The sequence below is a fragment of the Pleurodeles waltl genome, chromosome 4_2 (genome assembly GCF_031143425.1).
Source record: "Pleurodeles waltl isolate 20211129_DDA chromosome 4_2, aPleWal1.hap1.20221129, whole genome shotgun sequence".
In the NCBI taxonomy this organism is placed as follows: Eukaryota; Metazoa; Chordata; class Amphibia; order Caudata; family Salamandridae; genus Pleurodeles; species Pleurodeles waltl.
The window spans coordinates 568701530-568713805 of record NC_090443.1 but is presented as its reverse complement, the minus strand read 5'-3'; the positions used below and the strand labels follow the sequence as shown (position 1 = coordinate 568713805).

At 42.1% G+C, this 12276-nt stretch overlaps 1 protein-coding gene across 1 annotated transcript in view; it reads right to left on the bottom strand.

Annotated features, from left to right (window-relative positions):
* ASPM (assembly factor for spindle microtubules) overlaps positions 1-12276 on the bottom strand; it is a 269329-nt gene that overhangs the window by 183773 nt on the left and 73280 nt on the right. Inside the window, exons 9-10 of the mRNA XM_069232128.1 lie at positions 3162-3303; positions 2931-3061 (exon numbers count right to left, since the gene is read on the bottom strand). Of these exons, the coding sequence (XP_069088229.1) occupies positions 2931-3061; positions 3162-3303 (273 nt within the window). The remainder of the gene's footprint in view (positions 1-2930; positions 3062-3161; positions 3304-12276) is intronic.

Below are 12276 nucleotides of genomic sequence, written 5' to 3'. Positions count from 1 at the left end.
TGCAAGTAACCATTTTGCCTACTGGCTCTAATTTAGGCACTTTGATATGATCCAGTAGCTACAGCAACAGTGATAATTTGGTTTTCGGTCACCAACTCCTATGCTAGCAAAGGACTCCCAAAAAACTGGATTCCCCAATAAGACCCAAGAAAGGCATCACTACTAATATTTAGGTGAGACTGCAGCATACAACAGGATGCAAAAAAGCTGAAATCTGGTATGATCCACAGTGGAAGAGGTTTTGTGGTAGGAGCAGTATCAAGGTAATAATTAACTTTTAATGGGAGGAAACAAGCAATGGCAAAGCTAATAGGTCGCCCTATGTGAGAGCTAGGGGCTTTGTCAATGTATTTTAGCCATACTGTACAGCAGTGTGGCTGCTGTTCAGCATGGCTAAACGATAGTGGTGTGGGGGAGAAAAGTGGAGAGGCACAGAGGAGCAGAGAGTGACGTACAGTAAAGTGCCATAGATTGGAAGTGGATAGTGTGGTATGGCCTGGAGGGGAGTGATGTACAGTGGAGTAGAGTGGAGCGGGCTAGAGTAAAGTGGCATCAAGTAGAGTAGGACAGATTAGAGATGCAGGGAGTTGAGTGACATGGGGCACAGTGGCGTAGAGTGGAGTGGACCCACTGTTAATCACACATTCAGTTGGAAGTTAAAACACCTTCAGTAGGCAAGAATAATTTTTAGAGTGGTTCCTGAGTCCCGGAGCTAAGGTCACTAGGGGTGTGCATATGCTAAGTGAATAACAATTGTGAGGAAGATGGCCATTGTGGACACTTCATTACGGGACCAAACACCTAACAAGAAGGGGAATAGGCATTTATAACACAAAAGAGATCCCACATGGAATGACAAATGAGGGAGACATCTGGAGAAGAGTACATGTATGGGAGCAAAACCCTCACCAGCAACTGCATGTTCCTGCTAGTCTTAAGCTACTTACCCTTCATGGAGGCATGCCGCAATTGCACAAAAAAAAAAAAAAAAAATACCCCTCTACATACTCCATTACCTTCATAGTGACTACAACAGCAGAGAAACAAGACAGAAGGAGGAGACTAGGCAGAAGCCATTAAGATTTAGTGATGTGTTAGATTCTCCAGCATCCATTTCTAAAGGAAGTGACATCACTACGGATTCCAGTAGCTGCCTTCACAGGCAAAGATAGCTAATGTCCAACCAAAACAGTCTTCAAAATAGGAGTCCAGGCAAACAAACCACATTCATCTAAATCCATCCCTAAAGGAAGTGACATAATTGCAATCTCTAGCACTGCTGTACCATAATTGAAATCAATGCAGGTCCCAGCTTCCACCTCTACAGAAAGGAACATAACCGGTTCCAACTTGAGACATTTTGCCTCCACCACTACTTAGGACAACCCTTCAGAGTACCCCGCCAGCTGTTCATTGCCCAGCTAAGGGCCACAAAGACCTTGGTTTCTACTGTTTGGGCCAGAATTCCAGCCCCAATGCAACCTCAGCAAGCACTTAAAAGGCAAGATTTCAGATTACACAATCACTTTGCATAAAATAGAGGCCCGACCTTATTCACATGCCATTAACCACAACACATTCTCAAACTGCTTAACACACACTCCAACTCAATCATTAACACACATCCTGCAGTACTTAATACTCCAGACATCGCAGAACTCATCACTTAAAACAAAGTTGATGCACTCTTTACCACAGAAACAAGGCATATGCTAATGTCCCAGACGTCCTTGTTCCCACAAAATACAGCCTCTGGCGTTTATATTTGAAAACAGGGAGGAGGCCCCACAGTCATGTGCAATTCCTGGCCCTGCAACCTAGGCAAGCAAGAGCCATTCAACTCAACAAGCTCCTCACATTCTACTTCCCATTCTCCTCAGTACAGTCCTAAACCTTCTGTCTCATGTTAATAATTCATAAGGCTTTTCAACATTCATCTCTTGGCATTAATGTAAATTTGACATCGGGGTAGAAAACCGATAAAATAACTAAATTTTCATGCAGTGCCAATTGACTCACTCACTCAGGTAGCACATCACCAACAAAACCAAGACAGGCTGGGTCTAGCATCCTATACACTAAAGAAAGTGAAACAGTGTTCTCCCCTAAAGCTATCTGCAGCATGCTTATGAAAGGCCTAAAGAAATATGACCACATCCAGGGGCATTCCCCTATCTTTCACAACAGCTGCAATCCTGCTCCAATTTAGGAAAGAGAAGAGACCCTGCCTATCTATAGAATATTACATCACATTGCAGGAACAGACCACATCTACTATCAGAAATGAGCTATAATCACTGATTACTGTTTTATTACATATGACCCTGTACAGCACGTTGGTGCATTTCAGCTAGGCTGCTTTTGAAAATGTAATATTGTACATCTTTTGGTTTTGTGTTATCAAAAGAAAGACTAGCTTGCCACTGCAAAAGGTTAATAAAAATATAAACTTATCTGTACACTTACAGGCATTTGTGATGTAAATATGTCAGTGCGACATTGGCACCCCAAAATAATTTGCCATGCTATTTAGAAATAGGTCTTTATATATGTCTGTATTTTTTATACCTAATGCTGTTAAAACCTATACAGCTGGCATCTACAATGTGCCAGAAAAATTATAAATAAAAAACAAACACATGACAAAAGTAACAACCTACTTGAAAATTAATTGTAAAACGTTTTTGAATATTTTACAGACACAGTTCTCTTTAAGGAAAAAAAAAACTAGCATTCCTTGGACAAAGCTTAGCAGAATACTAGAAATCCTGCGTACTACTACAGAAACAATTACACATCCCAAAATTAGCGAAAATGTCTAAAAGGTGTTTTGCACTTTCCAAATGGTATTAATGTATTACATTTATTATGAAGGAGTAATTTAAAACATGTACATATTTTGATTTTATTTCACCATTGTTTTGCTATACCTTAAAATCTGAATCTTTACAGAACAAGCAAGGATCGTGATCAATGAGACGACTCTGTTTAGCATGATCAAGAAAGAAAACCAGCAAGAGCAGCTTTTTCAGTGTGAACTTTGATAAGGCATCCTCGTGACCTAAAATAAAGCACGCACAATTGTAAAGTTCACACTTATGTAATGAATGAACCTTTCATAAACACGTTTACAATAAAAATAAAGACAAACAGATACATACCATCTCTGTATAGGTGGGGAACAGTAGGGTGTCTGTACTCTGCTGCTATGTCTGGATTCCAAAGCAAACGATTTAGCACAAACAACGCCAAGCCCATAACATCACTATTACTTTCCAAGGAAATTAGTTCGCCAAAAATGGTCTAATAAGATATACAAATAGGAAATATTAAATCCAGTCAAAACTTACTTGTACAGCAGAATTCTCAAAGTACCATTTTTATAAACACATGTAAATAAAAAGTTCTATATTCAATAAATATCAACACTATACCGCAACAGGACAAATCAATTACAATATCAAAATAGTTAAGATATCTAGGAGCCAGAAACTCTGGGTCACCACAATTATTAACTGGGAGCTTACAATTTACTATTAGGTCTCGACTGCTAGGGCACTCACTTTCCAAATAGAATTATAGATTTTGCGCCAGTTAGGATATCTTAACCTGACTGCACTTTGATGCATAAAGGCACAGGCGTTAAAAAGGGTTCTTTTATTTCCAATTGGTTTTTCACTTGATCACATAGTAAAATATATTCTTGTTTATATCACAAAAGCATCGATTGAGGTCCAGGGTGAACAATTCTAATATCCAAGTCTTAACAAATCAAGTGTACTCGCTGAGATACCAACCAAATTATTAAGAAACACATTTTCTTACCTAACTCTTTGCATTAGCACAGTTTCAAAAATTCTCATCCAAATACTGTTGCAGAAAGTGCCCTTAAGACTACAGATTTTCTTATGCCACTATTTAAGATGCATTTTGAAAATTGAACTGGACCCATAAACAGACTTTACTGCAGTTAAAGGCAGACCAGGCAGAATTTTGAAAGCATGGTATTCCAAGTTAATTTGAATGAGGAACTCCCAGATGCACGCCCCATAATCTTTAGAAGTGTGAAACAAACTGGCACTGTCTCTCCAGTACTGTAACCTTTTTCTACAATCTTTCTAATACACAATAAACCATACACCGCATTAAGAATGACAAACACTGAATTTTCAGTCTGTGCAAGCAGCATACCAGAAAAGAGCAACAGAGGCATGAGTCTGAGGGTTCATCATATGAGCATGATCAGTCACGAGATCTGTTCAAATCATTAATAAAAACATTGAGTACATCTTGTTAAGGACATAAACCTCTCTCCTCAATCTATATGAGGCAATAAAAATCAGCTGTGCTTGATCATCCTGCACCTTCCGTGGAGTTTTTGACAGAAGCAGGATCACGCATATGCCCTGACATCAGTTGAACCTGAAGGCATCTCCGAAGGAACCATTGAGAAGGACATGTATGACACAAAATCTTGTCCATGGCAAATGGATCCACTAATGGAAACCCCAATCTGCAGTGCAGTTTCCACTAAAGGCCATCCAGAGACACACAAGAAAGCCCACTCACATTCAGAGAGCCTGCAAACTGGCTCGCCGTGTGGAAAATGTCCAGCGCAGTGTTTAGTGCTCAGCACCATAGAAGAATTGCCTTTCAAAGCAGGGTCTGTGATCCCACACTTCCCTGTGTGTTGATGTAATGGACAATGCTGGTATCCTCGCAGAGACTGAAACGCTTTCATGGCAAAGTTGATAACCTGCAACTCCCACACATTTAGGTGCAGACACTGATCCACTGTAGACCAAGGGCCTTTCATAGTCTTGTCACCCAAGTAGGCACTCAAGTCCAGTGAGAAGGCATGTGGGGCAAGGGTAGCCTTGGCCTCCAAGGTGGCTGAAAGGTTGACCCATCAAAAGATTAGAGGGATCCATCCTTTAATACAGATTATGATGAACAGAGAGGACTATCTGCACCGGAGACTTGAGGCTGGAGCCACGGTATCTAAGCAGCAGTGAAGGGCCCTTCTGTGGCATCTGTCATGTGGCACTAAATGAATGCATGAGGCCATGAGACAAAGGAGATACAAGACCATCATAACTGTAATCCAAGCACAAGTTAAAAACCTCTTAGTTATCTCCTGATAATCTGCGATTCTCTGACTGGGAAGAAAGGCCCGTTGTGGGGTTATTTTAGTGCTTTGCATGGGGACATTTATTTTAGATATAGGCCTGTGGCCTGTGCTCTTTTACCTAGTTTATTTCATTTATTCCTTTTCAGTATTTTAGCAAAAGTTTAATTTAAAGAGTACAATATCTACCCTACACAGAAAAGACACTATCATGTCAGGGCAGTTCTCAGAACAACATGTTTAGTTAAAAAAACAAGGTGTTACAAACCAGGTTGGAGGGGAACATTCCAGCCATCTTATACTGTACCATGTTGTCTTCTAGACTTGGCTTTGTCGCTCTAAACACCTGGGAGGACTGCCAGCAGACCCACAGGCAACCCCCCCTTGCTTATTATCCAGATAGGGGGATGGTACTTGCAGAGACTAATATGGGCAGATTAGGGCTAACATTGCTATTGCTCTTATGTAGATTATCAGTAGTGCATTTATGGATTTTAGATTCACTAGTATGATAATATGTTGGGACTTTTCATCTCTTTCTCATTTCTCCTCACAATGATAGCAGTGCTGCATTTTAATTTCCTAATAATCTCAATTCATCGACTTTACGTAGAATGCAGTTGCTTCAATAAATGTATTGAACCAAATCCTGCTTGTTTGTCTTTTGCACGTATGAGAATTTTATAACTCAGAGAAACGGGTAAGACCTGTTCCATCAGGACTTCCCTAAGAAGTCATGGTGTCATGCATCAGGCTGCCACAAATCACCTTTACTTTTGAGTGAGGTGCTGCAAGCTAGGTGCATTGGAGGTGCTATGAAAATTACCACTTCTATATAGTTGAGTGGCACGGACGTCAGTCTATATAGCTGAACAGAGAAGTGATAGTGTTGGGGTTGCAACATGAACCTAAGGTAATATTTGTAAATCTGTAGGATATAGAGATGGAAGTCCTGAACACCCAGGACACCAAACAATCCCCCTGTTCAGGGTCAGCAGAACTTGGCTGAAAGATAGCATCTTGAACTTATCCTGCCAAATGAACAAGTTCAGAGCGCACACATCAATTAAGGGTCCTATATCTCAATCAACCTTCGGGACTAAAAAGTAAAGGAAACGGACCTCTCCAACCAACCTCCTCCAGAATTGCCTCCACCTCAATTGCCAGCTTGCTCAACTGGGCAAGGACTGCAGTCTCTAACATCTCGACATGCGTCGGAGAGCTCATGTTGATGTATGATCCAGGATGAGCATGACGTTTCTCCAAATAGCCACAAGCTTTGGATAGCACACAAGATGCCAATGGAAAGTATCCAAACCAGATGATCAATTAACAATTAAAGATCTGTTTAAAAACATTCACGCAGTCAATGACCAAATCCATAAAAAGGCATTTTCATGTGGTATATCAAACTGATCACTGTGAGTGTTTGGTCCAGAAAGCAGTTTGCATCCGCTTGGAGGTGCAGTGGAAAAGGCATTCGGGTTTCTCTTTAAGGTAGAAGCTTGGACTACCAGACTTTTTGGTAAAGGTTAAGAAGACAAAGTGTGGGTTAACAGCAGATAAACATCTATTTATCAGTGGATCGCAGGTTGCAGAAACTTCTGCCATGCTGCTATCTCAGGGACAAAAGGATGCATATTAAACTGAAGAGGAGCACTGTAAGATGGCGTTACAAAGGTTAAGTGAAGAAACTTCCTCTGAGAGCAGAGGACTAATAGACGCCTCCCTTCTTGCTAGGTGTCCAGGTCACTCAAATTCGGCAAGGCCAGATTCAAAACAGTATAAGTGGTATGGTGATGAAGGAGATTATTTCCTCGCACATTGTGCTGGAGGCCCAGCCAAGTAACTCTCACACGGGTGAATTAAGAGTCCTAGAAAAGTGCTTTGCCAAAAGAACATTATTAAAATGTGTTTAACTCCCATGATACATGGTTCCAAGTTTGAAGGTTTCTAGAGCAGTGTTGTTCTCTTCTCGAAGGGTAGCATCTGTGTTTAGGTCAAAAGAAATTCAAGTGAAAAGAGACGGCACCTGGGAAGGCTTAGATTTCTGTTTGCACACTGAAGCCCATGGAGGCAGAGCACCAGGGTCATAGCCACTATGTCTGCCTCATTGTGCTCATCTTGGAATCCAGCCCTAAGGATATAGAAGCAAGCCTGATCAACCGCAGCATAGCCAGAATATACAGACTTGGGGCTTTGTCCAATGGACCCAGAATCTCCGGTATCATTCTTGTCAACATTGGGATCTTATCCAAAGAGGAAAAGTCCAGCACTGGGTCAATGCACCAAGATTAGGAATGGTGCAGTGAGCAGAATTGTGCACACTCAACTGGTGAGCTTGACCACTTCTAGGTAGAATTCAGGGAGGTGAAGTTCTCCAACTGGGAATTTTTTTGGCGGGCGGATTGGGAAGTCAAAGGGTCGTGCAACTAGTGCAATTCAAAGCAGACTTTGATGTTTTTTTGTTTTTTTTTTTAAAAGGAATTGGTTCTGAAAGGTTTGAAATGTGCTGTACCTGTTCCATACATAAAAGAAAACTTCATTTTGCAGGCCACCCATTTTGTCAGCGTAACCCCTTAAGCCAAAAAATGACACAAAATTGCTAAGTGCCAAGGGCCATCATGTCCTCCATCTATTCCGGGGCACCCACCAACCCCGGCTCCCACCATCTCTTCATCCTGGGATCCAACATAATATAGCACATAACTAACCAACCTCCTCAACATTTCCATCTCCATCGCATCCTTTCCGGACGGAAAGAAGCACGCAGACATCAGACCCCTTCTAAGCAAGCCCTCAGTCGACCCCAGCGACCTGACAAACTATCGGGCAATCTCCCTGCTAGCATACCCAGCTCAAGAAGACCATCAACCAACAGCTCACCAACTACCTATAATGGAACCACTTACTCAGCGCATCACAATCAGGATTCCGGGTCAAACATAGCACCAAGACCTCACTCATCGCTGCAACAGACATCAGAACCCTCCTCGACCAAGGATAAACAGTGACTCTGATTCTCCTCGACCTATCAACAGTATTCAACACCATCGCCCACCACTTCCTCAATAGATTCCACAACACTGGAATTCAACCACATGCCCTCAAGTGGATCAAATCATTCCTCCCAGGACGCACCCAGAGTGTCCACCTACCTCCGTTCTCCTTCGCCCCAAGATCATCATATGCGGCATGCTCCATGGATTATCATTCAGCCCCACCCTGTTCAACGTCTAAATGACCCCTTCCACCCTTCCCGCACATCGCCAGAGCCTCAACATCATGTCCTATGCAGACGACCACCAGCTTGTCCTCTGCTCACCAAAGACCCGTCTAAGACCAAAACCAACTTCTGCAATGCCACGACCAACGTAGCTAACTGGATGAAAGACAACTGTCTCAAATGGAACTCCGACAAAAACCGGGGTACTGACCTTTGGAAAGAACACCTCCGCTTGGGAACACAGCTGGTTGACATAAGAACTTTGACCCACTCCCACACTGACTGACCACGCTCATAACCTTAGTATAATCTTGGACAGCCAACTAACCATGAAACAACAAGTCAATGCAGTCGCCTACTCCTGTTTCTGCATGCTCTGCAAGATCTTCTGCTGGATCCCAGCAAACCCCAGGGAGATTGTCACACAAGCCCTCATCACCAGCCCCCTTGACTACGGCAAAACGCTCTACACCGGCATCCCCTCCCAACTCATCCGAAGACTCCAGACAATACAGAACATGGCAGCCAGGCTCATACTGAACCTCCCCAAGCGTACACATATTACTCCTCACCTCAGGAAACTCCACTAGCACCATGTCCAGAAAAGATGCCAGTTTACGACGCTCACACACACTTGCAAAGCCAACCTCCGAACTGGGACCGTTCTACATCAACCACTGGCCAAACTTCCATCTTCCCTCAAGACACCTGCGCTTATCTTCATTTGCCCCATCAGAGTCCCCTGCATCTATCACACCCACAGCAGGTACAGTCCATTCTCCTAAATCGCCTCCAAAGCCTGGAATGACCTCCTCTCCACCTCTGAACGGCACCCTCAATGTAAGACTTCAGAAACCGACTCAAAACCTGGCTTTTCAACGCAGACATAGCAACCTCAGCGCCATTTACTCCTAAGAGTAATAGTGTTGTGCTCTACAAGTGATTGATTGAAGGGTAATCTTATGTTTAAAACAACAACTAGCATGCCAGGGCCAGCATTTTGCATTGGTGTACCCCATCCAACATACAAGTGTAACCCTTGACTTCAACTGCCCCTTTTTTTAGTTTTAGAACCTCTTTCATGAGGAAATCCTCCAAAAATGAAATGCAGTTTTATTTTTGTATTCCCAAAAATGATTTCAAAACCAGAATATCATAATATCAAAGGTACTCCTATACAGTCATGGTGCAGTGCAATGTGACAAGGTGAAAAAAGTGCACTCGTGCTAAATATACATAACATATTCACGTGACTGGAAGAGACGGTGTGTTATTGTATGGCAGTGGTTCCCAAACTGTGCGCCGCGGCTCCCTGGTGCGCCGTCAAAACTAGCCAGGGGCGCCGCACACAGTCTGGAAACCACTCGGAGGTGCTTTGAATCGGTAGCTTTTCCTCGTGGTATTGGAAAAAAACACCCTGCATTAATTATTCTGACCAGCGGAGGGCGCCAAAGTACCATTAATAATATCCCTGTAACAAAAATAGTTTCCAATAAATGGTTTTCAGCAACGTGAAGGAGAGAATAAAGAAGACAAACGGTAAATAGTGTAGGTACAGGTACAGGCTGGGATTACGTTCCCCCACCCGCCAAAAAAAGTAACATAACGGGGAGCCGTGGCCAACACAGCCAATAGGTCAAAGGAGCCGGGGATCAAAAAAGTTTGGGAACCACTGTTGTATGGGATAGCTGTACATCGGATATTCCTAACCACATTAAAAAACAATCCACATTTATGAGTTCTGTTGACGTTAACAGATTAATCAGTGCAGGGTCATCATCCGGACAGCAAGTACGAAGGAGACCCCAGAAGGTATTTTGTTACTCTTCCTTTCTCTCCATTGATTATCACGGTTGAAAAAGGCTTACCCTGAAAACATCAACGATATCGTAGAAGTCAAAAACGGTTACTGTGCAGTGATAGAGATCAAAGACTGAAACTGAACTCAACGAGCCAGGAACCAAACAGCCGCGCTCCGCCACAGATCAGCCTTGACCTGTGGCAGAGGACGGCTGTTTGGTTCCCTGGTCATGAACCGTGATTGTTTATACCGAGTCCCTGGTTTATGGGTTATTACCCCTAATTGTAGATCACATTCCTGTGCTAAAAGCCTCGTCCAGCATTTAGGCCAAGAGTTACTTCCAGAATGCCAGCTCCAACATTTTGCAGTGGCCATTCGTTTTCACTCACTTGCCCCCACTTTGTTATTTGCTCACTTAAATTTGTACACCTGCAGTCATCCCAACCACCAGTCACTTACTCAGTTATTCTCAGTCAGTTACACTCAAGGTCTGTCACATTTCTTCACTCAATTGAAATCACTTTATAATGCGCACTCATTCTCACACACTCATTACTTGCCAATCTCACTCACTGTCACACTTGAACACTCAACCGCACTACAAACATTCAAAGACATGTTATTTCACTTACCTCAGCTGCCACTGAAAGTCCCGTTCCTGCTCCTTCATTTTTTATTACATGTATTACGAGTAAGACTATCATTCACTATTATTGTAATAAACAAATAGGCAGAAAACAATGAGGGTGTAGCCCAGACATCCATAACAGCGAGTTGTCACATGTTCTAAACTCTGATTTTGCCACCTCGAAGGCCGGGGGTTACAAAGACAGTTCTAGGGGGTTGCAAGGAGCAAGCGAGAGGTCACAGTTGTGACTCCTGACAACCCCTAAATGACACTCATAGCAGATTGGCCCTTAAACTCTAGTGTTACAACAGGCAGTGGAATCGCAGCAGAGGCCACATGGTGCCACCTGGTGGCACTGTACAGATACTGTTTGGGAAAAGATTTATGGACCATATATGCATCATACAGTCATGTAACCGTGCAAATAGCAGGCCAGACCTGTGTGCTACAAGTAAAAGTGAAGCAATTTTTTCTCTTAAATTAATAAAAGAGATTGGATTAATGCTAAAGGCTGTAAATCTGTCTTTGTTTAAAAGTTCACACAGTCTAGGAGCCATGTTGGTATAAGTAAGCATCATCCTTAAAGCTACTGTCATCAACTTAATACAAAAATAGAGGTACATCCATTTTTCAAAGACCATAATTAAAAAAAAAAAGTAAATACCAATGACCAAGAGTTTTATTATCTACACCACAAAAATGTATTTTGTTATATTTAATTAATTTTATCGAGAGTGAATGCATTAGATTAAAACACAGAACACAAATATTGAATAACTCAAGGCAACACATTCATTATATAAATCAATACAAATACTGAAACCAAATACATAATTTGAGTATAAATCCATCTCGTAAATCAAGATGCCAAAAAAACAATCTTTCAAGGTGCCCCATATATGATGAAATACGAGGGAATATCTGGAGTTCCAATTTGTATGCTGAAACCATTGATTGCCACCATTCCTCATACATGGGCAGAAAAAGTCAGACTTTCATTTCCTCTCAATCATCAGTCTAGCAAGGGTTAATGTATAAAAGATCCAGTCTGGAACACCTAAGCCTAGCAGCATCATTTTCGGAGTAATTGTTGACCCGATAGTTAGTACAGTTGATATGTCTATCAAAAACAGAAGACCAGATTGGCTTGAGTTTGGCACATGTAACAAACATGAATATTATCAGTTATGCCAATAAGCAGTGTGGACAGCTATAGAATCTGTTATACCACTTACAAAGTTTAGAAGGTTTTATGTAAGTGAAAGAGTCCAGTAAACCTGACAACGCAGCCTTGTGGAACTAATAACCCTACAAAAACATGCAAGGATACAAGATAGTTCTTACTCCGTAACTAGCTCATCAAGGCTAGTAAACCACTTGTTGGTCCATAGTCCTAAATCACTTTGAGTGTATCGAGTTAAACATCTATACCCATCAGACGTATTAGATGAGCAGAGTAGAAAACTGGAATTTGATTTCAGTAACTCCCTCAC